At 43.9% G+C, this 26286-nt stretch overlaps 1 protein-coding gene and 1 long non-coding RNA gene across 6 annotated transcripts in view; one reads left to right on the forward strand and one right to left on the reverse strand.

The window, feature by feature from the left end:
* RASSF1 (Ras association domain family member 1) overlaps positions 1 to 24281 on the forward strand; it is a 35771-nt gene extending 11490 nt beyond the window's left edge. Inside the window, exons 1-5 of one of the 5 annotated variants that reach the window (XM_007499906.3) lie at positions 14622 to 15032; positions 20943 to 21047; positions 21239 to 21536; positions 21959 to 22074; positions 22899 to 24281. In XM_007499906.3, coding sequence (XP_007499968.1) covers positions 14880 to 15032; positions 20943 to 21047; positions 21239 to 21536; positions 21959 to 22074; positions 22899 to 23045 — 819 coding nt within the window. In that variant the 5' untranslated portion in view covers positions 14622 to 14879 and the 3' untranslated portion in view covers positions 23046 to 24281. Of the gene's footprint in view, positions 1 to 14621; positions 15033 to 15066; positions 15086 to 18980; positions 20477 to 20708; positions 20865 to 20942; positions 21048 to 21238; positions 21537 to 21958; positions 22075 to 22898 lie in introns of those variants that run through there. The other 4 variants (XM_056805025.1, XM_007499908.3, XM_007499907.3 and 1 more) reach the window with 4 other exon arrangements.
* LOC103094069 (uncharacterized) lies at positions 10199 to 11086 on the reverse strand. Its single transcript, XR_008913464.1, has 2 exons — positions 10977 to 11086; positions 10199 to 10326 (listed from the first exon to the last, which is right to left on the reverse strand). It is a non-coding gene; the product is annotated as an uncharacterized LOC103094069 (long non-coding RNA).
* Positions 24282 to 26286: the final 2005 nt, after the last annotated feature.

Here is a 26286-nt window from a genome sequence, read left to right on the forward strand (position 1 = left end):
TGTCATTGACTAGCACATGCCCGTGTAGTGTGGGGGTGCACAATTTTTGGGTGCTAGACCAAGATGGAGACTTTTGAAATTCACAATATCAGAGTGAACGGAAAGGTGCCTCCAATTCAGCAAACCAGGACCACTGGGAAGTATAATAGTTCCATCAACAGAAATAGAAACTTTTATAAGAAAATTAAGTTTAAATGAGTAGATAATGAGTTTATAGTTGTATGTGTTTAATATGAGCTGATTATGGACCATCTAGTTGGAGATCCAGTAGACAATTAATGGCACAGGATTTAAGAAATCAAATAAAACTGGCCATTTAGATTTGGGGCTTATTGGGAGCTGGTAACTGGATACATCAAGGCAGATGAGATCAACACAATAATATTCCTTCACATTCATGAGCAAGAATTTGTTTAAAAATTGATAGACATCTACTTTGTTTCCAATCTTTGTTACAAAAAAAAAATGTTGCTGTAATTATTTTGATGTATAGTGGGCCTTTCTTTTTATCCTTGACCTCTTAGGGTATGTATAACCTTAGCAATAGGATCTCTAGTCACTTTATTAACATAATTTCCAAATTACTTCCCAGAATGGTTAGCTCTACTAGTAGTACATCAACATCCCTTTCTTTATACATCCTATTCAACATTGACTATTCCTATTTTTGTAATCTTTCACTTGCTGGGTATAAAGTGAAACTTCAGATTTGTTTTAATTTGCATTTCTCTTATTAATAATTTAAACAGTATTTTACAGTTTTAAGACTTTCTGATTCTTTTGAGAATTTTTTGTTCCTATCTTTTGACTTATCCAGTAGGAAATGGCTTGTGTATTTTTATTAGTTTCCTAGATACTTTGGATCTCAGACCCTTATCAGAAATATTTGATGTAAAGTTTTCTGTCTTAATCCCATAATCCCATTTCTCTTCTTTTCATAGTTGCATTGATTTTGTTCATGCCAAAACTTTATGTTTCATACAGTTGGAAGTCATTTTGTCATTTGTGATCATTTCTAATCTTTGTTTACTAAAGAACTCTCTCCCTCTGCACTTAGCTCTAAAAAGTGCACTTGATTGGATTCTTTCTTTTCTTCCTTTTTCTTTTGGGGGAGGGGGTAGGTAGGGGTGGGGCATTACTTTTTTTTTTTTACTTTCACCTTCCATCTTGGAATCAATACTAAGTATTGCTTCCAAGGCAAAAGAGAGGCAATTGATAGGCAATTGAGGTTAAGTGATTTGCCCAGAGTCATTCAGCTAGGAAGTAAGTGGCATCACTTTGAATATTCAGACTGCATATTCATTTTTAATTTATTGGGGTATACAGTATAGGTTACTGGCATAAACCTAATTTTAGGTAGATAGCTTTCTAGTTTTCCTAGCATTCCTTGCTCAAGTATAGGGTTCTCCTCCCAAGTAATTTATGTGTCTGGATTTATTGAGCATTGTGTTAAATTATTTCTGATTCTTCTTTATTGAGTCAGTTTTACAGATTTGCTTTTCTATTTGTATTCAGTACCAAATAATTTCAGTGATTCCTGTTTTATGATACAATAAAACTTTTTAATACAATAGATATTTTTAAAATATAATACTGTTGCCCCTTTATTCTTGCATTTCATTATTCCCTTGAAATTCTAGATCTTGTGTTCTTCAAAATAAATTTTTCTCTTATTTTTATGTTATACGATATTCTGTATATTTTTAGCTCTGTAAAGTATTCCCATGGAAGTATAATTGATAAAATCTTAGCCCTGTAAATCATTTATGGAGTATCATTTTTATTACGTTGGCATGAATTTTATTACATTAGCCATTAGCACTGAATAATCTTCCAATTATTTATTTAAGTCATTCTTTATTTCTTTGGGGAGTGTTTTGTAATTGTATCTAAAATAACTGTTAATTGTACCTTGGGAGATTGACTTCTAGATAGCTTGTGTTTTTCTGTAGTTGTTTTAAACAAGACTTCCCTTTCTATCATGTTCTTCTGGATTTTGTTATTACTATATACACATGCTGATCATTTCTATTTTATTTTGTATCCTATGATTGTCTCCATTTATTTGTTGAGGGAGAGGGTCCAAGCCCGGAAGGAGCTGACCACTCCCAATTATGGATGCCATACCAGATATCTTTTGGTCAAAGAGAGGATTTCCTCATCTCTTTTCATGATTCTTTTGTTTTATTCTTTTAAACTTTGATCTTCTATCTTGGAATTGAGAAGAGAAAGGGCTAGATAATTTGGGTTAAATGATTTGCCCAGGTCACCCATCGAGGCAGTGTCCAAGGTCAGATTTGAACACAGGTCCTCCCTTCTCAGGCCTAGCTCTCTGTCCACTGTGCTTAGGTTCCCCTTCTCCATGATTCTTACCTTCACTCCCATGAACTTCTCTCTTGCTATTCCCACCCTAGCCCATCTCTCTTTTTCACTCTACTAAATCTCAGTGTCTCTCCATACTATAGGCTGGTGGTCCAAGGGCTGACACTTGGTGTCTCTTTTTTACTCTCCACCATTGAAGTCAATCTTGATCAATGTGCATCCCTAACCAGCTTCACTTCCAGAAAACTATCAGCTGGAATACCATTTCTGCCATGACTTATGGGCTTATCTCTCCTGTGTTGCTGAGGGTGAGAATGGGAAACTCCTAGGCCATATCCTGGCCAAGATGAGGAAAGACCCAGATGATAGCCACCAGAAATATATCTTGTCCCTGGCTGAAAATGGCTAACAAAGAAGCTCCTGGATCAGCTTCAGTGGCCACGCTCAAAGACTAAAGTGCACACCATTTCTATCGGAGTGTCAGGAAAAGTGACTGTGAAGCTTTACACACGTATTCCAGTGCCCTCCAGGACAGTGAAGCAGAGGGAGTTCCACACACCATGCAGATGATGAGAGCATCTATCCTATAAAGTGGAATCCGCCCCAGGTGGTAGAAGAGCTAGGGACACATCTAGAGGTGAAGGAGAAAGGCAAACACTTGGGCATTGAGCTCCATGGAAAACAAGAAGGATCCCAAAGTAATCCCTAGGAGGGAGTGCTGCCATTAGAAAAATGGATGAGGACTCATCGCCAAGGTCAGTAGTAGTAACAGCAAGAACTTAAATGAGCACAACACACACAGAGAACAATGACTTCAAGGATAGTTCAGAAGCCTCCATTTCAGTCTCCCAAGTCCCAAATTTGATATTTTGCTGTCTTTAAGCCATCCAGATGGCTGTCTATCTTCTACCTTTGCTTGTCCACAGATCAGTCCTGTCATTTTGGACCCTTAAATTTGCATTAAAAAAAAACACCCAAAAAACAACTTTCTGATTCTCTGGGGGTTACCTAGGTAAAACTACCAGGTCACTAGCAAATAGGGATAGTTTTATCTCCTCTGCCTATATTTAGACCTTTGTTTTCTCTCTCATCTTATTCTTATGGGAACATATTTAGAACTAGAATGGGGAAATGGGGGTGGGGTGGATGAATTCTTCCCTTAACCATAAGTCTGATAAGGTAAACTTTTCCATGCTCCTCTAATCTCTTTATGGTAGCCCTCTTTATTTCTAGATCAAGTATCCATTTTGACTTTATCTTGGTTTATGATGTGAAATGTTGGTTTATAACTAATTTTTGTCAAATTCTTCCCCTGATTGCTTAGATCTTTGAGTTTATCAAACACTAGGTCATTAAGGTCATTAATTACTGTGGATTGATTTCCTAACCTATTCCCTTGATCCACTACTTTTATTTCTTTTTTTTTTTAAACCCTTACCTTCCATCTTGGAATCAATACTGTGTATTGGTTCCAAGGCAGAAGAGTGGTAAAGGCTAGGCAATGGGGTTTAAGTGACTTGCCCAGGGTCACACAGCTGGGAACTGTCTGAGACCAGATTTGAACCCAGGATCTCCCATCTCTAGGCCTGACTCTCAATCCACTGAGCTACCCATCTGCCCCCACTATTCTTATTTCTTAGTCATTGCTAAGCCATTGCTTTGATGATACCATTTTGTAGTATAGTTTGAGATCTGATATGGCTAGGCCTCCTTCCTTCTTTTTCCCCCCATTAATTCCCTTGATATTTTTTATCTTTTGTTCTTCCAGATGAATCTTGTTATTATTTTTTCTAGTTATAGGAAATATTTTTTGGATAGTTTAATTTGTATGTATGAATATAGGGATATATTCATAGTTAAATTATTTTAGGTAGGATTGTAATTTTTATTATATTGACTCAGCCTATCCATGAGCAATTAATATTTTTCCGATTGTTTAGGTCTGGCTTTATTTATGTGAAAAATATTTTGTAATTGTGTTTATATAGTTGCTGGGTTTCTTTTGGTAAGTAAGTATGCTCCTAGGAATTTTTTTTTGTCTATAGTTATTTAAATGGAATTTTCTTTTCTATCTCTTGATGATGAATTTTGTGATAAATAGAAGTGGTGATGGTTTATATGGGCTTTTTTTGAGTCCTGTAACTTTGATGAAGTTGTTAATTGTTCTTATTGGGTTTTTTGTTGATTCTCTGGAGTTCTCTTTTTATATCATCAGCAGAGTGATGTTTTTGTTTCCCTATTGCTTATTCTTAATTCCTTCAAATTTTTCCTGCTCTTATTATTATTGCTAGAATTTCTGATATAATATTAAATAGTAGTAGTGATATAGGCATCCTTACTTCACCATGATCTTAGAGGAAAGGATTCTAGTTTATCCCCATTACAGATAATGCTTGCTGATGATTTTAGATAGATGCCTTTTTTTTTTTAAACCCTTACCTTCTATCTTGGAATCAATACTGTGTTATTGGCTCCAAGGCAGAAGAATGGTAAGGGCTAGGCAATGAAGATTAAGTGACTTGTCCAGGGTCACACATCTGGGAAGTGTCTGAGGTCAGATTTGAACCTAGGACCTCCCGTCTCTAGGCCTGGCTCTCAATCCACTGAGCTACCCAGCTGTCCCCTAGATGCCCCTTTTTATTTTAAGGAAAGCTCCTTTTACTCCAATGTTTTCTAATGTTTTTATAAAGAATAGGTATTGTATTTTGTTGAACATTTTTTCTGCATCTATTGAGATAATGTGGTTTCTTTTGGGTATGTGATTGAGTTCATGAAATTTAAAAAAAATTAATAACTGAAATTGCCTTCCTTGATAAGCCTGTGTACTTTATTTTATGCCTTTAAAAACATTGTTCTGAGAAGAGATCCACAAGTTTTACCAAAGGGGACCATGATACAAAAAAAAAGTTAAGAATCCCTGCTGTTGGTGTTAACTATTTGTGTCAGTTGCCCATTCATCTTGGCCATTCTATTTAAAAAATAATATTTAATGCAAAAATATTTTCCCCAAATGACAGCTTTTCATTTTAACTAAATTGATTTTGTTTGTGTAGAAGCCTTTTAATTTTTCTCATTTAAGTAAGCAATTCCAGATACGATGGCAACATGAAGCATTCTGAAATTTTAGTGGTCTTTTATGTATTTCGAATATCTTTTATCCCTTGTTTGGCCATAAACTCCCCCCACTCCCAACTAGAGATCTTAAAGATACCTCTTCCCATTCTCCTCTGACTTATTATCGTGTGACCTTTACATTCAGGTCTTCTCCATTTGGAGGTCATTGTGGTACATAAGATGCTGGTCTAAGTCTCTTTTCTACTGAACTGATTTCCAGTTTTCCAACAGTTCTTGTTTAATATTCTCTCCTTTCCTTCCCCTCTATAGTTTCTGTTCTTGGGTTTCTATCTAGGTGGTTTCCCCCCCTTATCTTTCTGATTCTTTTTGGGGGGTAGATGGTTGTTGGGGAGTTTTTCTAGACTATTAGCTATGAAAGGAAGAAGAGCTACAGAACCATAGTTTGAAGGAACATCAGAGCTAAGTAAAAGTTTTTCAAGGATAAAGGATCCAAAGGCATGTTTATAGGCAATAGGAGCAAATAGACAGAGATTGAAAATGAGAAAAAGGAGATGATTGAAGGAGGCAAGCTGCTGGAGGAAAGGAGAAGGAAGGAGATCAAGGACAGATGAATAAGGAGTGCCATTGGCCTTGGCATGGAGAAAGGCCTACCTCTTTCTTGGAGCCCAAAACAAAAGAGGAGAGAAAGAGGAAGAAGTGTTTTGAGGTGTGGAGGGAACAACAGTGAGACAAGCACTGGACTTCAAGAGGAAGAAGTGGCCCAATGAATCCAAAAAACATCTACTCGTGATATACTTCAAAGATAGAGTTGCTGGGGCAGCTAGGTGGCTCAGTATATTGAAAGCCAGGCCTAGACACAAGAGGTTCTGGGTTCAAATTTGACCTCAGACACTTGCTACCTGTATGACCCTAAGCAAGTCACTTAATCCCCATCGCCTAGCCCTTACCACTCTTCAGTACTGTGTGTTGGTATCAACACGTAAGGTAAGGGTTTAAAAAAAAAAAAAGTTGCTGAGAGGTGTCAGAAAGGAGAGGGTTTTAGGGAAAGGTGAGGAACAAGAAGTATTTTGATCCTTCTGCTCCAAAATGTTGCTACTCAAGAAGAAGATCCCAGTACTAGAGGGTATATATAGCAAAGAACACAGCATGATATGGAGGGAGTTAGATCATTGAATATAAAAATATGGAAAGAAGGAAGAGATCTAGGATGAGTGAATGAAAAAGTATCAAGCATTTATTCTGTGCAAAGCACTGTTGTAAGTACTAATGATACAAATGGAAAAGGAGACAGTCTCTAGTCTCAAGGAATTCACATACTAATAGGGAGAGCCGTGTAAAGGGAATTTCAGCTGCAAGGCAGATAGGTTCCCATAATTCCTAGGATGTAGCACCACAGCAGATGGCAACGTATCTTCTTTAAGAACATTTCCAATGATAAGACTCTCACCATTTCCGATATTGAGCCATTTGTCAGTGCCATGGACTATGTCGGGGGGGGGGGGGGGACCTTTTCAAGGTCCTCAATATCTGGACTATGTGCAGATAAAGGTTCTAAGTCTCATCTCCACCAGAGTTGCCTCCACTGATGATGGCTATGAACCAGTGGCCCAGGCCAGGTTATTGAGATCACCTGCCTATCATGAGCAGTTGATCAATGATTTGGTGTTGGTAGTGGCAAAGATGGCTGGCTCCTCTTTTTTTTTTTTTTTGTAGAAAATGCTCCCTTTAATGACATATTCAGAGGGCAGCTAGGTAGCACAGTAGATAGAGAACCAGGACTGGAATCAAGAGGCTCCAGGTTCAAATGTGGCCTCAGATACTTCCTAGCTATGTAACCCCCAGACAAGTAGCTTAATCTCAGTTGCCTGCCCTTGCTACTCTTCTGTCTTATAACTGATACTAAGACGGAAAATTAAGATTTATTTGTTGTTGTATTTAATGATGTATTTAGGAGCCAGTGGTCAGGGTTCTTGGGCTCTGGGTCCTGGGCTATTTCTTTTTTTTTTTTTTGAAAATTTTTATTTAATTAATTAATTAATTTAGAATTTTTTTTCCATGGTAACATGATTCACGTCCTTTCCCTCCTCTCCTCCCTCCACCCTTCCATAGCCAATGAGTAGTTCCACTGGGTTTTACATGTGTCATTGATCAAGATCTATTTCCATATTAATATTTGCACTAATAATAGGGCGATTGCTTAGAATCTACATCCCCAATCATATCCCCATTGACCCATGTAATCAGGCAGTTGTCCTTCTTCTGTGTTTCTGCTCCCACAGTTCTCCCTTTGGATGTGGATAGGGTTCTTTCTCATAAGTCCCTCAGAATTGCCTGGATCATTGCATTGCTGCTGGTAGAGAAGTCCATTGCATTTGATTGTGCCACAGTGTATCAGTCTCTGTGTACAATGTTCTCCTGGTTCTGCACCTTTCACTCTGCATCAATTCCTGGAGGTCGTTCCAGTTCACATGGAATTCCTTCAGTTCACATTCCTTTGAGTACAATAATATTCCATCACTAACATATACCACAATTTGTTCAACAATTCCCCAATTGAAGGGCATCCCCTCATTTTCCAATTTTTTGCCACCACAAAGAGCGCAGCTATGAATATTCTTGTACAAGTCTTTTTCCTTATGATCTCTTTGGGGTACAAGCCCAGCAGTGCTATGGCTGGATCAAAGGGCAGACAGTCTTTTAGAGCCCTTTGGGCATAGTTCCAAATTGCCCTCCAGAATGGTTGGATCAGTTCACAACTCCACCAACAATGTATTAATGTCCCAGTTTTGCCACATCCCCTCCAACATTTATTACTTTCCTTTGCTGTCATATTAGCCAATCTGCTAGGTATAAGGCGTACCTCAAAGTTGTTTTAATTTGCATTTCTCTGATTTTAAGAGATTTAGAGCACTTTTTCATGTCATTATTGACAGTTTCGATTTCTTTATCTGAAAATTGCCTATTCATGTATGGTCCTGGGCTATTTCCATTGTGGTCTGAGGGAAAGAAATGGTCAAGGTGGTGTCAGTGGTTTTGCTAACCCAACATATAGTGCCTCTTGTCTCATCCTGAGAATGCTTTGTGGTTTCAGCTAGTTTGGTTTGCCCTCCCACAAGTTGCATTTGGTCAGTTAATCTGAAGAAAGTTTATTAATAATAGAATGGACTACTGGAGGGCACAGTAGAAGGACAGAGCTGAGTGGCATAAAAACTAGGGATGTAGATCCAATGGGAATGGGAATGAAAATATCAGAAGTGGTAACCAGGGAAGGGGCTTCCCTCCTCGGCTGATGAATTATTAGGTATTAGGGGTGGGAAAGATGGGAATTTGCTAGCCATACAAGGGGAGGGGTACCAGGTAATTAAAGTTTCTCCCCCGCCCCAGGACCTCATTACAGCATTAAATGCCCTCGATTTTTCTTTCCAAACACAAGGAGGAAGAAAATATGGCCAGCCGAGAGATCATGTAGAATGTCTGTTGACCCTATCCCAGATCCAGAATGAACTTGAAGTTGGCACCATAGCTTCACCCAAAATAAGGCACACCTAGACAAGGGCCCACTTGTGGAGCCTGTACTTGGCCACGTTTGTAGAACATCGAAGCATTCTGGGAAATGGTGCTTCTAAGAGGCTCAGATCTCTGCAGCACAGATTTCCCTCTTTCAGACTGAAGACTGTGCTTTATTGAAGTCAGTTGCTAGGAGTTTGGGTATCAGAGCCGGTGCTGTATATACCCAGGGTCTGTAGCATACAGTCTATATACCAACAAGTAGACTTAGAATAGTAGCCATCGGGCTGCTTTCTTCTAGGCACCTTGAGGGTAGGTACTTGAAGTATGAGCTTCATAGACTCACTTCAATGTGTAATGATACAAAAGGTACCTACCTAGCTTTCCCAGCCTTGGTTACTGGGCACAGTTTCTGCATTTTCAAGTTTAGAGGACCCCTAACTGGTTAATTGTTCAGAGATATAAAGAGTTCTCAAAAGAATTGCACACGAGAATAACAACCTCATGAAAACATGCTCCAAATAGCTTTGTTGTTGTTTAGTTGTTTTTCAGACACGTCAGCCTTTTCATGACCCCATTTTTGGTTTTCTTGGCAAAGATACTGGAATGGTTTGCCATTTCTTCCTCTAGCTCATTTTATAGATGAAGAAACTGAGGCAAGCAGGGTTAAGTGACTTGTCTAGAATCACACAGCTAGTAGCTGGGTCCAAGATTAAACTCAGGCCTGACACTCTCACTGTGCCACCTATAAATTAGAGCAATAACTTAGAATAAGGGAAATGCAAATCAAAACACTATGCAAACTGGCAAAAAGGGAAAAGATAGGAAGGGTCCGTGTTGGAGGGACTATGAGGAGACAGGCATATCCCATGGCTAAAAAGTGGCCCAACCATTCTGGATAAATTGGAATGAATTTAAAGTGATTAAACAGTCCATACTCTATCTAACTCTGAGATCCTATAACTGCTCATATACCCGAAGAAAGTAAGCGGTTCAATATGGATGTGTATTTATCCAAATGTTCAGAGCATCATTCCTTATACAAGAAACCAGTAATAAACCAGATGCTCATTAATCATGGAATGGCTGGAAAAAACTACTGAGTATGTACTAATAACTATTAAGGGATTCGAAGAAACATGAGAAGATTTCTATGAATGAACAAAATACACAACCACAAAATGTAGATGTAAAAGGAAGCCCAACTGGGAGTAATGCAAACCAGAGATGATCCTGGAGGATAGATAATAAAACATTTCCTCCCCCTCCTGACAGAGAGCCAGAAGACTACGAATTCCAAAAGAATAATGTCTATATTTTCACATGTAGCCACTGTAGCAGATGTTGTTTTCTTAATTGTTTTTCTTCATCACAAGGGAAGATTCCATCTGAAGAGCACATTGAAATAACAGTGTTGATAAGCTGAAAGGCAACCATAAAACATTTTTTTAATTACCAAAGGCAATCCTAGCTGTGTGACCTGGGCAAGTCACTTAACCCTAACTGCCTGGCCCTCTCCACTCTTCTGTCTTTGAATTGATACTAAGGTGGAAGGTAAAGGTTTAAAAAAATAATAACAAAAGGCTTTAAAAATAAAGTCTCAGGGACTGGATAATATTAGCGTAATAGTGAATCCAAATAATCCTTGGATCTTGTGCCCTTCCCCTACTTGGAATTCCCACTCATCTTCCTGTCTCAGCATAACCCCCAAGAATTCACTGACTTCTTATATAGACACTGGAATTTACTAACAGGAAATAAAGGAAAATGTAATGATATTAACATCCAAAATGGGTCCTCTGAGGAAGTCCAATTTTTTTTCCTCCAAAAGCACTCTTCTGTCTTGTCCCTAAAGGAACAGATACATATAAAAGCTATTTGCAGAGGGACACTTGATCACTTTTCAGTCTCTCCAGGCAAACAGAAAACAGGTTTACCTCGTCACCGCACACCAGTGACCGGGGTTGGCCAGGCAGCTAGGTGGAACCTGCCAGCTTCTTTCTCCAAGTCAGGCAGTCAGTGAATATTTCTAAAGCACTTATTGGGTTCCCAGAACCATCTCACAGACATACCTTGAGGGCTCAAGAGTCAGCCACAAAGTCTTTCTGAAAAGTTGCTCTTTTCAGAGTTCCACCAGCCAGCTTGACACCCAGACAGACCTCTGACAGCTGCCCTTTCTGGCCCATTAATTGCAGGATAGTAGGCATTGTGGAAGTCCTAAAGTCCTATGTAAACAAGCTATTTACATTGTTCATTGGTACTTAGAGAAAAAAGGAAAGAAGAAAGTGCCTCCTAGCTGCTGCTCCATAGTCTTGCATATTTAGGGAACTGAATGTAATGGGGGAGAAAGAGAAGCACCTGGAATGAGAGACAGACAGACACACAGACATACAGAGACAGAGAGAGAGAGGTGCTTATGGAAGTAAAATCCACAGGATTCAGCTTCTAATTGGTGGTGGAAGAAATGGGAGAGAGAGATGACTTCAGAAGGTTCTGGTGACTGAGATGCTAGTGTCACTAACAGAAACTACCCCAAAGATAATATAATAGTTTTAGAGCTAAAAAACACTTTAAAGATAATCTAATCCAAACTCCTCCATTTACAACTGAGGAAATCGAAGTCCCCTGAAGGAAAAGGACTTCTTGGCCCTGGTCTCCAGTGATAGTAATTAGGACAAGATTTTATGGGGAAGGTGACGAGTTCATTTCTGGACATGTTGGACTTGAAATGCCAGCAGGACATTGGAATGAAATTTGAATTATTAAAAGTGGGCCTGTAAATGCAAGGCTAGAATTGAGAAGAGATGATCTGATTGGGAATACAGCAGAGGTACTTTTTTTTTTTTTAACCAGAACAAACTCAAGTTTATTTCAGAAGTAACAGCAGCGTTTTGTTAAAATTGACAGGTTTAATCCTTAACTGCACCAAGTAAACTCAGCCACTTAAGTGTCTTTAAAAAGTTATTCCCTCCCCCAAAATGAGGGAGCTTTTCTTTCCCACTTCGCCAAAGCACAGTCTCTTGGTATTTCTGTGTTTGGACAACATATTCTTCAAGGTTTCAAATGGTGGCAAAGCTGCTGAGAAAATTTTGAGGACCACTTTCCCCATAGATAAGGTCTATCTGGACAAATACCATTGCTTGCATAGACTTTCTGTGCATGTGATTTCCCCCTGGAAACTTTTGTTGTGGAGTACTAAAATTGAACCCCCTGGGTTAGGGAAGGATACCTTTTGCAAGAATGTAAGACTCCAAAATTTAGCTTAAAAAAATAGAGAGAAATTTATTAATTTAGAAAGTAATGAGAATGACCAGGAGGAAAGCAAGGTGGAACAGCAAGATGGGGAGCCATTCCTTGGGAGGACAGCATGAATGGAAAGGCTGTCCCCCCAAACAACATCAATTCTGGGGATTTTATACTTTTTACAACAGTGTAGATGTGATGCTGTGTCATGGTGACTCTAGAGTGGTAAATACTCATTCATTGGGGGGTTTCATCATCTGACTGGGTCTGCCTGGAGATATAGGGGGTGACCCTCATAGTTTAGGGACAGATGGATGTCTGTGATATAGCCGGATGGTATGGAGGTGTAGCCTGGAGGTTCATCTCTCTGTCCATCTTAAATCTAAAGGACAATCCAAGGAGGATAATCCTCTCCAGGTCTTATAGGAGTTATCAGATGTTTTGGGTTAGGAGTCACAAGAATGAAAGGGAGCAAAGGAACTTCCCTGATGATAGTTTGCCTGAGTTTCTGGGGGTACAATGCCCATGCCACTTTGTTGATTATGATCCTATCTAAATTTACGACGGGAAAGCACCAATAGATGTTTTCTCTTGTGGGTTTCCAAAATTAGTGGAATTCCTCCTTCCCTAAAATAATGAATAGAAAGGAAGTTTTGAAGTCATGAAATTTTAGCACATGCCCAAATAACTTCCATACTGGACATTGTATTTCACTTTCCTGTTGACTTCACTAAGACAGCCCAGGGACTTTAAAGCTGTCTTCTACCTGGTGATTTTTCATAGGAAAAGAGTCTGGAGTCAAAAGCTGGATTCAAACCCTGCCTCTGACACTACTCTTGTGACCATGGGCAAGTCATAAGTATAATGGAAGGAGGGGATGGACTAAATGATCTTAGGTTCTTTCCAGTCCTAGATCTTTGTAGGAGCTGGACATTTCCAGACCAGGTTCCCTATGCATGAGTGGGAGTCACAGAGAAGATTCATTCATTCTCTTAACAACTAAGTAATTGTGTACAGAGCCCAGTGTTGTGGACACAGGAGGAGAAAGAGAAGATTTTGATTGCTGCCCTTAAGTGGCAGCTAGATACCGACATATATAAAGCAGCTGAAGTCAGGAAGACTCAAAAAGACCTGAATTCAAATATGGCCTTAGACACTAGCTGTGTGATCCTAGGCAAGTCACTTAATCCAGTTTGCCTTAGTTTCTTGTCAGTAAAATGAGCTGGAGAAGGAAATGGCCAAACCACTCCAGTATCTTTGCCAAGAAAACTCTAAATGGGGTCTGGAGGAGACAGAAGAGACTGAACATAGCCTGCAAACCTGCCTCAGAGCCTCCGGTAGGAAATGGGAAGTCCAGGAGTCAATCAGCAATCATTTACTAAACACCTCCGGTGTGATAGGCACAGATTACAAAGATAAAAATGAAAATCCCTGCCCTCAGGGGGCCTTACATCTTACTGGGGCAGCAACAAATACCTTTAAGTTTTAGACTAGAGAGAAGTGGAAGTGGGACAGCAACAAAACCAGGTGGCAACTTCTCAACAATTTGTATCTAGAGGCTTGCCTGGAGGCACTGAGACATTGATTGCAGTCCTGCTGTCTGTGTCAGAGGCTGGACATGAAGCACATCTTCCTGCGGGGAGCCAGCTTTCTGGCCACAAAGCCTCATACAGTCTCTCCTATAGGATATATACCCAAAAATGGTGTTCTGTTAGGAGAGAGGGATTAGGAAAGGCTTCATGTTAAAGGCTGGTTCTCAGGCTGAGCTTTGAAGGTCTAGGAACTGTTATAGGGGTGCAGATATGTACCCCTGGGGTTCGGGAAGGATACCATAACAGAACGAAGCAGGGAGAGGGGAAAGAGCCCCCCACTCTGAAAGACAAGAAGCTTGGGTTCTAGACACACAGTGTCTGTTACTTTCTGGCTGAGTGAACCTTTCTGGGCCTCAACTCCCTCGTCTATCAAATGGTGATAAAACTCTTGGAAAATGTTAAAGTACTGTAGAAATGGCAGCTATTGTTTCTCGGTTGGAGGTTTTCCTCGCTCTAAAACTTGACTGGCTGTGTGGCCCTGGACAAGTCCAGCCTCTCTCCTCGGCCTCAGTTCCCCCAACCCTCGGTGAAGAGGTAGGAGGGGAGATGATGGAAGAAGGAATCGCCCAATTATATCTGGCTAGGATTTTGAGAGCCCATTCCCGGAAGGGCCCTGAGCTAGGAGCCAGTGGCCTGGTGCGCCCCGGGATGACTTCACGGCGAATTGCGCCCAGGTCCCGGCCCGAGGGCTTCCTCCACGCAGCATCTCCAGCCGCAGGCACAGGAGACATGCTCCGCCCCTTTTGCGGAGTCGAGCTGCTTAGGCGATGAAGTCAGCGGGGGTGGGGAACCCGCCGGAGGCCACCGGAAAAGGGAGGGAGGGGGCGGGGCGCTCCCGAGGAGGGAACAGGGCGGGGCCCAGACGTGTCCCCCAATCGAGGAGGCGCTGACTGCCGGACTCGCTGACGTCTCCATCCTAACGGCCGCTTGGGCTCGCTCTTGCTGAGGCACACGCTCACCAGCCCCTGGGTAGCCGGCTCGACTTACGCCTCTCTGGCCCGGTACCTCCCGCCTCGAGGTTCTCCCGTCCCTCTTCTCCAGGCGGGTCCCAGAACCCACTCCCACTCCTCCTCTCAGAGCCGTGCCCCTAGACCTGTGGCGTGCGCTCCCTCAGACTTGGGGGCGAGAGGAAGGCGCGGGATGAGCGACACAGACGCCGGGACCCCAGCCTTCGAGATGACCTGGAGCAGCACCACCAGCAGCGGCTACTGCAGCCAAGAGGACTCGGACTCGGAGCTCGAGCAGTACTTCACCGCGCGCACCTCGCTGGTCCGCAAGCCCCGCCGGGACCAGGTGAAGACGGTAGCCCGGCCGGGAGCGGGGCTGTGGGAGCCGGCAGCTGAAGAGTTAAGGCCTGTGTAGCCCAAGGGAAATTCTTGCTGCTGCGCCTCTTCCCCCTCCCCCATCCTGCCCCCTTCCCAATTCCCGGATACTCCGCCCTCTGGAAAGGGAGACGGACTCTGTCACCCTCACTTAGGCCCTGGCCCGGGAGAGAAACCGATGGGCTCTCTGGGGGCCCTTCAGGGGTGGGATGGAGTGGGTTGGGCGGCCCAATGGATAGAGAAGTGCCACGCAGGCCGGCAGCAGCTGCCTCCTGATTATTGACGCCTAGGAAATCCCCCCACGCCCTCCTATTTCCCTATCCTGCTGTGCGCTGCTGCCGATCTGGCTTCTATGGGTTCTCCTACTACTCCCCCCGCAAAAGGCCAGGGGTGCTCCTTTCTCAGTCAGCTTTTCCCCGCCAGGGCTGCAGACATTGCCCCTACTCTGCTGGCTCCTTAGGCTGTGGAAAATTTAGACTGTAGGCAGGCAAGGCCGGATTGGGGAGGAAAGGTCCAGCAGAAAGCTGCGCTTACAATCCTTTTCTCTAGGTGTTACTTTCTGCTATACATTTCTCTTCCGGACAGGTAGGCGCTCTGTGGTTGGCTCAGAACTTCCAGTGGGAGGAGAACACGGAGGATGCACTTTTTAAACCTTGCTCGTCCTTTCTAACGTCTCCGCCTTCGGGAATAAACCACTGCTGCCTAATTTATGCATTTATTCCTCCCGGGTCGCTTCCCCCGGTCGGGGACTTCCTTCTTCCAACTGCAGAGTTCTTGCCTACAATTTCTATACTTGTAGGGAGTCTTCTCACCTGCTTGTTTGTCTTGTTTAAAGCACTCGCTCACCCTGCTAGTACCAGGTACCAACACCCTCCTTCCATTCCCGGGCTTTTGCCCATCCTTAGCTGTGTTAAAATTGATCGAAAGATAATCAGCTGGCGGGGGACTCGATGAGTGACTCAGGTTAGCTGGGGAAGTGGCAGGACCTGCTGGGGAGAGGAGGAGGCAGCTGTGGCTGCTGGAGGATAACAAGGTCGTGCATTGTTCTCTAGGTGAAAACCTGAGTCCAGAGTTTTGTTCCGGGAAGTAGCTTGGGTAATGTTTGGGAGCAGCTGCCTAGGGCACTTTCCCTCCAGCCCTCTCCCTGCTTGGATACCTGCGAGTAGGTGCAAAAAGCAGCATCAGCATCCTGAATTGGGAACGGAACTTGGGGTTTGGCATCAGGGGACTTGGGGTCAAACCCTAACTTTATCCTTTACTCTCATTTCCTCATCTGTAAAATGAGAGGGTTGAACTCAATGACACCGGCACAGTTCTGAGCCTCTGATGGGAAGGGAGGCCTCTATCAGGGGAACATGTGTGGAATCAGGAAGAACCACCCCCAGGGATAGACAAGGGGTATTCTACCCCTGTGTTGGAGGCTGACAGTCGAAGGTCTGAATTGAAATTTGTATCTTTTTTCAAGAAAAAGAGAAGGCTAGGGTTGAGGGCGGCAGGGATTCTTAAGGGAAAAGGGTGGAGAAAAATAGAGAGAAATTGAAGCAGAATGGAGGGCATGCTGAGGAGGATCAGGACAGTGCATGGCAGGTCTAGGCAAGAACTAGTAGGAAAACAGCCCTGTAAGCTTGGGAAGAGCTTGAGTGTTTACCACCCCTAGAATGCCAGAACTCTTCAAGTCCCCACCCCCACCCCCACCCCCAAGCTTGAGAGGAATTGTTTGAAGACCAATCAACAGAAGTCTCACTTCGCCTGTAAGGAAGTAGTAAAACATACATTGGCTCTAATTGGTTAGAGATAATCTTGCCTGCCCTGTGCTTAATAGTTAATAAAGAAGCCAGGAGTCTGGAAGACTAATAGAACCCTTATAAATGGTTGTCATAGATGGGATTTCTTTCTGGCCCAAGTCGTGATTCTGATCCAGCAGAGTGTTCTGACCCCTTTTTAAACTTCTATTTAGGAAAACCCCTGACAGAAGAGTTCATAACCCCACTTGGTGGTCAGGAAAACCAGGCAAGGGTAGCAGGGAAAATGTGCCTCCCCACAGTGGATCCCATAGAAAGAAAAGATGCTATTGCCTACCTTAGTGAATTGTGCACTTTTGTAAATTGAGTCTCTTTCCCAAAACTAATCTAGACATCTCCTGGCAGGTTCTCCTTCCCTAATCACATCTGGATGGATCAGTATCCTGGATTTCACTGTCTTAAGAGAATGCTAGAAGGAATTTGTGAGTCAGAAGTAAGGAGCTCAGAGGTGAAATTCAAGTATTGGAGCTAGAAAGAGATTATTTAGTGGAATCCCAGTAGATAGAGCATTGGGCCTGGAGTCAGGAAGTTCCAATCTGGCCGCAGACACAACAGAAGTATGACCCTAGGCATGACACTTAACTTTAGTTTGCCTCAATTTCCGAAACTGAAATGGGAATGATAATAGCACCTATCTCACAAGGCAATTGTGAGGATCAAAATGAGATAGTACTGGTAGTACCTGAGATGCACCTGGTAAGTCCCCCACTTTGTGTTCATCCAAAGATCCTAAAGTGTCTTATTGAGGTAGTCTCCAGATAGCTAAGCTTAAAGTGACCCTGGACTATATATATTCCCTAGAAGTATGTTGGTCCATTTAAAAAGTGACTGGGGGTAGCTAGATGGCTCAGTGGATTGAGATCCAGGCCTAGAGATGGGAGGTCCTGGGTTCAAATGTGGCCTCAGACACTTCCTAACTATGTGACCCTGGGCAAGTCACTCATTGCCTAGCCCTTACCACTCTTATGCCTTGGAATCCATACACAGTATTGATTCTAAGATGAAAAGTAAGGGTTTAAATAAAAAAGAAATTTTTAAGTGACTGGGGGGGGGGTGACTAAGCCATGGCCTTTTTTCATTGTTAAGTGACAAGTGGGGTCACAAAGTCAAACCTGGAAGAAAATGAAGTATTTATGGAGGATGCTTGCTGTAGCTGTGAAATATTCTAGACAAAAGCATAGAGTTCTAGAATTAGTTCTAGTGAAGTATGAGCAAGGATTTCTCCTAAGACCTTCCTCCCCTAAGGATAATTTTGTTACAGGTTTGGGAAAGAGGATCTTGAAAATCTTTGCTTTTCACCTGGAGATAGGAGGTCTTGGGTTCAGATCCTTGCTCAGATACATCACTGGGCAAGTCACTTTATCACATTGCCCTACCATTCTTTTGCCTTAGAACCCATACTTGATATCAATTCTAAGACAGAAGGTAAAGGTTGAAAATAAACTTTTTTTTTAAATTTTAAAAAGGAAAAAGAAAATTGTCACCTTTCCAAGCAAGTTCAGAATTCTCTCTAAAGCAAAAGCAATGTTTCCTATTCCCAGAGATTAGCTATGGAGGGTGGAGATTGCTGGGAGCTGTCTAAAGAAAGATAAATTAGTACTATCCCAGTGTGGCCTGGCTGATCTTTCTGTCTAAGGGAACGCGGGAGAAAGTTCCCTTTGTTCTATAAACAGGATGCTGCTGTCTGTTGCCCTGTGGTCCTGTGCTCTGAGGGAGTCTGGCATTCTTCTATTGTATCCTGCCCATCCTGCTTCCTGTTCCCACTTCCTTTGGTTCCACTAATTTCCAATGGAGATCTTGGATCGAGACTCTCCCTTGGGCTTGAGAATTGCCCTGCCCAGGCTGACTTACTTTGAAGACTCCAAGTCCATGTTTCTTCAGACCTTCGCACAATGCCTTGCACATAGTAAATACTTAATAAATAGTTGAGCTGAATTGCATTCTCAACCTCAGAGGAACCATTTCCCAATGCCAGGGGTGTGTGGCACCCTTGGATCTTTGGCATTGCAGCCTCTTTGGGAACATCCCTCTGTTTCCTCAGCCTTCACCTTTCATTCTGTGCTGGGATCAACATTTTGCTACATGGAAATAAACACAGAAGGTGATTGATCTTTTTCTGTCCTCCCACCTCTCCCTGTCCCTCCCTCCCCTTCTCTCCTTTTCCCCCTTTCCCCCTCTCCCTCCCTTTCCTGCGTAGGATTAAATGACTTGCCCAGGTCACAAAGCTAGGAAGTGTCTGAGGCCAGGTTTGGAACTGCTTCTTTTTTTAAACTTTACTTTCTGTTTTAGTAACAACCCTAAGACAGAAGGGCAAAAACTAGGCAAAATACGGTTGAAGGTAATCTTTCAGAGATGAAAAGTGGCAAATTTTGATTAAGGAAGAGACCAGCCATTGAAAGCCAGCAACCATGGGGAGCTCTATTTCTCAGTGGAGCTCCCCCCGTGTCCTTCCTGCAGTCCTGAGGCCCTGATAAGCATTCTAATTCTCATAGTCCCCAGACTGTGCTGACCCCACCAAGTTCAAAGCCTTCCACCTCCCATCCCTACTCCATGGAGGATCCAGCTGGTCCTGAGAAGGACGGGTAGCTCTAGCTACTTGAGTGGGCCTTTGGTTTAACTTTTAGGGTGGGCCATGAGCCAGGAAGGGGCAGGGTTTTCTGAACTCCCCCAGGGCATAGCATTGGTCAGTGGTGATCTCAGCTTTCATCCATGACCCCCCTCACCCTTCTTGTCAGGGTCTGATGTCAACAGGAAATAAAACTGATGCAATTGAATGTAAGACCAGCTCAGTGCTCAAGCTCCAGCCCAGGTCCCACCCTTCCTGCCCTCCAGGCTCCACCCTTCCCTCTGTGGAGGGGGAGCTCTGGTGCTACAAAGCTAAGGGAGCTTGGCCAAGAAAAGTCTAGCATGGGGGAAGGGACAGACTGAGGTATCTGGTGCCCAAATCAATCTGCAGCTCTGCGAATATTAGAGCAAGGGAGAGGAAAAGCATCTACCCGCTTGTGCCAGGCTAGCCTGAAAACGTCTCTTGTATGCCTCCAACCCAAGAGGTCTACCTTATCCTTGCAGCTAGGCGAGGATGAATTTCTATTTTCATTATGGCTAGAGGTTGTGTCTACCTCTGGTGTCTGCTTTGGGATGTTTGGCTGGGTTTGCTAGGCTGATCCCAGACATATTAGAGTAAAACCCTTTTTCCAGAGTTGGGCGGGACCTTCCTCTGCCACTGATGACGCCGTCCGCCTTTGGACCCGAGCCCTCCATTTCTGGGCTTAATGCTTGTCGGTGTGGGAGTTGCCCTTCTCTTCCATGCCACAGTTGGTGAAGCTTTCGGTTTGCACCAGCCCTGTGAGTTAGGCTTCCAAGGTTAATAACAGGGTAGTAACCGGCTATCACCTCCAAACCTCACAATGAGTCAGGGCCCCCACCCTATTGCAGGGTTCCTTTCCCAGGAAGAGATGCAGAGTGGGCTCTGGTGTTAACTGTGATCTCTTGGGACACACCCTGACCCATTACACCCAGGATCTCGCCTAGACGCTCACCACAGAGTCTGGAAAACTGAGCTCCGAGGGCGTGGAGGGTGAATGAGCTTCGGGAGCGAAGAGGATTTAGCTAAGTAAGAAATGGTTTCATTCCAAGCCCTTGACCCTCTCTGGAGTCCCTTCTGTTGTTGGCTTGAATTTGGTCCACGATATGGCTCCAGTGGTTGCTGCCACCGCCTGATTTGCTCTTAATCTCAGTTGCTCGGATGTCTTTCAGTGATGCACGAGGGCCCTAGAGCCCGTGTGCTTGGTGGCTATAGCACTGTGCTGTCCCTGGAACAAAGGAACTGACAGACCTAGGAAAAAAGCCCTGGAGGACTGCCCACAAGACCAGAAGTAGACATTTCAGTCCTGGTTTGCAAGATTTGCCATGTTACCTTTATTGGTCCTAGAGCTCGAGATTCGGAGTTGGGAGAGACATTGAATGCCTCTGGTTCAACCCTGAAACCCAAGGACTCACAGGTAGCATCAGAGGTAGTCATTGAACCCAGGTCTTGTTATTTAACAACATCATTCCTATAATGAGGTTTTCTGCCTTAGGATGAGCCACTGGAGTGGGAGAAACCGATCCTGTCTCAAAGTGAGATTGAGCGGAAGATTAAGGAATATAACAGCCAGATCAACAGCAACCTCTTCATGAGCCTGGTAAACCTGGCGGTGGGGAGGGGATTTAGATGAGAGCAGGATACAAGCAGAGAGGGAGGCCTCTTCCTAGGCTTGGGGGTCACAAGATCCCCTTTTGTTTCTGAGTAAATCCTGTCCTCTGCTCTGTACACCCTGGGGCATGTCCTAGCATCCCATCACCAAGTCCTGAGCACGTCTCTTCCTTCCTCCAGAACAAGGACGGTTCCTATACGGGTTTCATCAAGGTACAGCTGAAACTTGTGCGCCCCGTATCTGTGCCTGCTACCAAGAAGCCACCCACCTTGCAGGATGCCAAGCGACCCACTGGGAAGAACCAAGCGGTGAAACGCCGTACCTCCTTTTACCTCCCCAAAGACACAGTCAAGCACCTGCACGTGTTGTCCCGAACACGAGCCCGAGAGGTCATCGAAGCGCTGCTCCGGAAATTCCTGGTGGTGGATAATCCCCGAAAATTTGCCCTATTTGAGCGGGCAGAGCGCCATGACCAAGGTAGAATTCCTACCCAGCAACCTTTTCTCCTTCCCTAATTCCCTTTTTTTTTAATCCTTACTTTTTGTCTCAGTAACAACTCTTAAGACAGAAGGGCAATGACTAGGCTATTGAGATTAAATGATTTACCCAGGGTTATTCAAGTAGAAAGTGCCTTAAAGTCAGATTTGAACCCACATCCTCCTGACTCCAGGCCTGGTGCCCTATCTACTGTGCCACCTAGCTGCCCATATTATTTTTATCTGTGTTGACAGCCAGGATTCTGGGGTCTCTTTTCCAGAAAAGTGACTCATTTACTAGGGTTCTTCTAGTTAAAAAACTGGCAGGGGGAATTAGGCTGAGTTGATTGTGTTGGGTCCTTGATAGGCTTTAAAGCCTTCATAGCTCTAAAAATGGGATAACTGGGGGATTGTGCTTTGCAGTGTACCTACGGAAGCTCTCCGATGATGAACAGCCTTTGCGATTACGCCTGCTGGCTGGACCCAGCGAAAAAGCCCTGAGTTTTGTCCTAAAGGAGAATGAGACTGGAGATGTGAATGTAAGTATTGATTCCACTCTGACAGAGGATTGGGGGAGCATTGGGCCCCATTCCACGCTGTGTTTTGGCCATTTCCACGTGTCCGGGATGACGGTGTCTAGGCTCATTAAATTCCCGTCGGTTGTCGCCAGAGCGGGTTGGGGTGAGAGAGGCAAGAGTAAGATGCTGCACAATCTAGGCCAAAAAGTGTCTCTGCATCATGAAATGATGCCCACAAACCCTTCATACCCTTTCACCTAGCAATACCTCTACTAAGTCTGTATCCCAAATAGATCAGAGATAGGAGAGCGGCTTTTTGTGGTGGCAAAGAATTGGAAGCTGAGATGGGATGCCCGTCAATTGGGAAATGGCTAAACAAGTTGTGGTATATGGCTGTGATGAAATACTATTGTGCCCTAAGAAGCGATGAACAGGGTGGGTTAAAAAGTCCAGAAAGACGTCTGAATTGATGCAAAGCGAAGCAAGCAGAACCAAGAGAGTACTGTATGCAGTAACAGAAATATTGCAAAATTATGTACTAGGAAGGACTAAACTATCATCAGAAAAACAAGGTTCCAAGATAACCCCAAGGGCCTCATGATAAAGGGTATCTCTGAACCTGTTCTGCCATTAAGAGAACTGGAAAAATAAAAGCCCCAAAGTCTGCCTTCTGCAGCTCCTAGAGTAAAGGACAAGGAAGGTGTGTTCTGCCATCTCAGTATGAAGCCTCCCTCTGAATGACTGAGTTGGACCCGGTAGGGCCATGGGATAAGTATGAATCAGGCTTGATGAAGTCACAGGGCTCCTCAGCGCATTAAGTGCCTCGTATCTATCTTTACCCTTAGTGGGATGCCTTCAGCATGCCTGAATTACATAATTTCCTTCGTATCCTGCAACGGGAGGAAGAAGAGCATGTTCGACAAATCTTGCAGAAGTATTCTCGTTGCCGCCAGAAGATGCAGGAAGCGCTAGGAGCCCGCCCCCTAGGATGACCCCTCTGGCCTTCTCCTTCTTGACCCCAGGGTCAGGATTGCTTAAAGGCTTCAGAGGCCACCAGGCCGAGTGGATGAAGGGCAGCACATGGGGGGTGGCGGGGGGCAGCACAGAATGGATGTCATGAATGTGTCTGGACCTGAAGAGTGAGTGTGTGTGGGGGCTTCCCAGCGAAAGGGGAGCTAGCTAGGTGTGTGGGGACAGAGAATGTCCTTCAGGTAGCATCATGGCTGCTACTTTGGAATGACAGAGGCTGACAAGGCCTCTTTGAAAATACTGACTCATCACGATACATTTAGGAGCATGGTTGGGGTAGGGTTTAAAGAGCACAATCAAAGGGTCAGCTAGGTCGTGCAGTGGATAGAGCACCAGACCTGGAGTCGGGAGGACCTGGATTTCAATCTGGCCTCAGATACTTCCCAGCTGTGTGACCCTAGGCAAGTCCCTTAACCCCGGGTGCCCAGCCCTTGCCCTTCTATCTTAAAAGTTGTTATAGGACAGAAAGTAAGGGTATAAAAAAACCCAGACACATTCTCTGTCCCTTATGACACCCCCCCAAGAAAGTCTCCTTAGCCCCGAGAACACCAAGGGAGCTCTCAAATAGAGCTCCCAGGTGGTGAGAGTCTGCTCTGCATGGCTCAAAGATGGCGGCCAAAGGAGGCCCTGTTGGCTTGTTTTAGAGAGTCTGTGTTAGTCCTGGCCGAGACAATCTCGTTAAGGATGGAATAGCTTCAGCTAAACATGACGGCTCTGAGGGCCAACAGTCTTGTGTCTATGTGGGATTATATAGGTAGAGGGCTCGCGAGCTCTGGACATATATATATATATATATATAGGGGCCCTTAGGGAGAAGGGAAGGGAAATGGGTTTAATTTCAGTGATAACCTTTGGAGATCCAAGGTCTTCCCCAGCAAGCGCGCCGTCGCCCTGTCACGAGGACAAGACTGCTCGCTGAAGATGCAGTTCTGGTGAATGAGAGGCTCAGAAAGGAGCTCCCCTGGCTGCTGCTGGGCTCTGAGGGGTGGCCATTAGCCCAGGGTGCTAACCAGACGGAGGGCATCTCCCTCCCACTGTTTGTCAGGATTTGCATGTAATGGATGGCATGTTTCTTGATCTCAGCTGAGTGACTCCCAGGCGGAGACCTTGAGTGTGTGGGACCTGTGGATGACTGCTGGGGGTGTTACAATAAGGGCCTGGGGCCCAGGAGGAATCGGGAATAAAGCTTGGGCCAATCATTCTGCCTCTGATTTCACTGTCCGCCATACTCGGTGCTACAAACATGTAGTAATGACAGCCAAGCAAAACAAAACCTCTTGGCTAGGGCAGAAGCTGTGTGCCGATCCCACAACTAGAGCCCACTGCGCCCCGCTAAAAGGCAGGAAGCGGCCGAGTGGGTGTCCTGGATACACTGGTCTGAATACATGTCTGTGGAACTGACACTTTAGGGATAACAAGAACATGAAAGCAGGGATGCGATTGACGGGACAGAAGGGCAGCCCGTATGGATGAGCTTTCCAAAGGTAATGGCGGTGTTGGAAAGGGTAGAGGGGAGCCTAACTGGAAGACAGAAAATTGCCAGGATGAACGGGTGGCCTTGGACTCCATTCCAGGAGCTAGGGAAGACTTGGGTGAACGGATGCAAAGTAAAGGGAGTGGAATCGGGAACATTCACTTTTTTTCCCCATGGTTACATGATTCTGGTTGTTTACCTCTCCCCTCCTGGAGCTGACAAGCAATTCCACTGGGTTATACATGGATTATCGATCAAAACTAGTTTCCTTATTACTCATTTTTATAAATGAGTAATCTTTCCAAAGCAAAACCCCCAATCACATACCTATATAAACAAGTGATAAGTCACTTTTCCTCCTGCATTTCTACTCCCACGGTTCTTTCTCTGGAAGTAGATACCCTTCTTGTCAGTCCCTCAGGATTATCCTGGGTCACTGCATTGCTTTATGTAGCAAAGTCAATTAGATGTGATCCTCCCACAATGTTTCAGTTACTGTGTACAATGTTCTCCTGGAGGAACATTCCCTTTAGAAGTGACTAAGGACCAAACAAATGGAAGGGCAGCAGAACCATAATGTCCTCAGAGAAGAAAAAGAGGCTCTGCTCTTCCATGGGGTGAGGAATATTCTGACTATAACTTCAGACTAGCTTCAGATTAGTTTTGCTAATCTTTTCTAATTACAAGGAATAACTCCAGGATTAGGGAGGGAAGAGTAGAAAATACAAAATGAATTTTTAGGGACAACTAGGTGGCTCAGTGGATAGAGAGCCAGGCCTGGAGATAGGAGGTCCTGGGTTCAAATGTGGCCTCAAACATTTCCTAGCTGTGTGACTCTGGATAAGTCATTTAACACCAATTGCCTAGCTCTTACCACTCTTCTGTCTTGGAACAGATAACTTAGTGTCTATTGTAAGACAAAAGGTAAGAGTTGTGTTTTTTCTTTAATGTGTGTGTTTTTTTTTTAAGGCTAATATAGGCATACAAGCAAGATGATAGTAAAGAAATATGTACAAAGGTGATAAGATTTCAACATTGATGGAATACTACATGGGTGGTACTAGATATAAGCAGTCCTTGTCCTACTCAGGGAGATAGAAAAAAATCTTAAAATAATTAAAGAGCCTAACAATGATGATCAGAAAAGGCTTTGTGCAGTTTGGGGAGGGCAGCTGGAGGAGTGAATTTGAGAGATCTGGAGAGAGAGAATTGATAGGACTTGGAATATGAGAGGCAGAGGGAAAAGAATAGAACAGGGTTTTCTTTTTTCTTTTTTCTTTTTTTTTTGGAAACCCTTACATCTGTCTTAGAATCACTAACTACTGTTTAAGGACCAGGCAATGGGGGTTAAGTGACTTGCCCAGGGTCACACAGCTAAGACAAGATTTTCTTTTTATGCTGGACTCAAAATAGTGATATCATGGTCTAGTAAGGAGGAAGAGCATACTTTTGAGGGGAAATAAACTTGAATTTGGACCAGATCTCCAAAGGCCAATGCCAGATCTACAAGTAGTCAGTGAGTAAACACTAGTCACTAGTGACAGCACTAAATGGAAATGGGGCAGGAATAGTTTGTGAATATCTTGGATCAGCAAACGAGTATTTCTGAGAATAGAAAATGACTTCCAAAAAAAAGTCATGTGGCTTTTGGTTGAGATCAGCATAGAATGCCAAAAGCTTCTGGCCTAAAAATGATTCTGTGGCGTGTATGTGAGGGCCACTGAGTCATC

This window comes from Monodelphis domestica, chromosome 7 (genome assembly GCF_027887165.1).
Source record: "Monodelphis domestica isolate mMonDom1 chromosome 7, mMonDom1.pri, whole genome shotgun sequence".
NCBI classification, from domain to species: Eukaryota; Metazoa; Chordata; class Mammalia; order Didelphimorphia; family Didelphidae; genus Monodelphis; species Monodelphis domestica.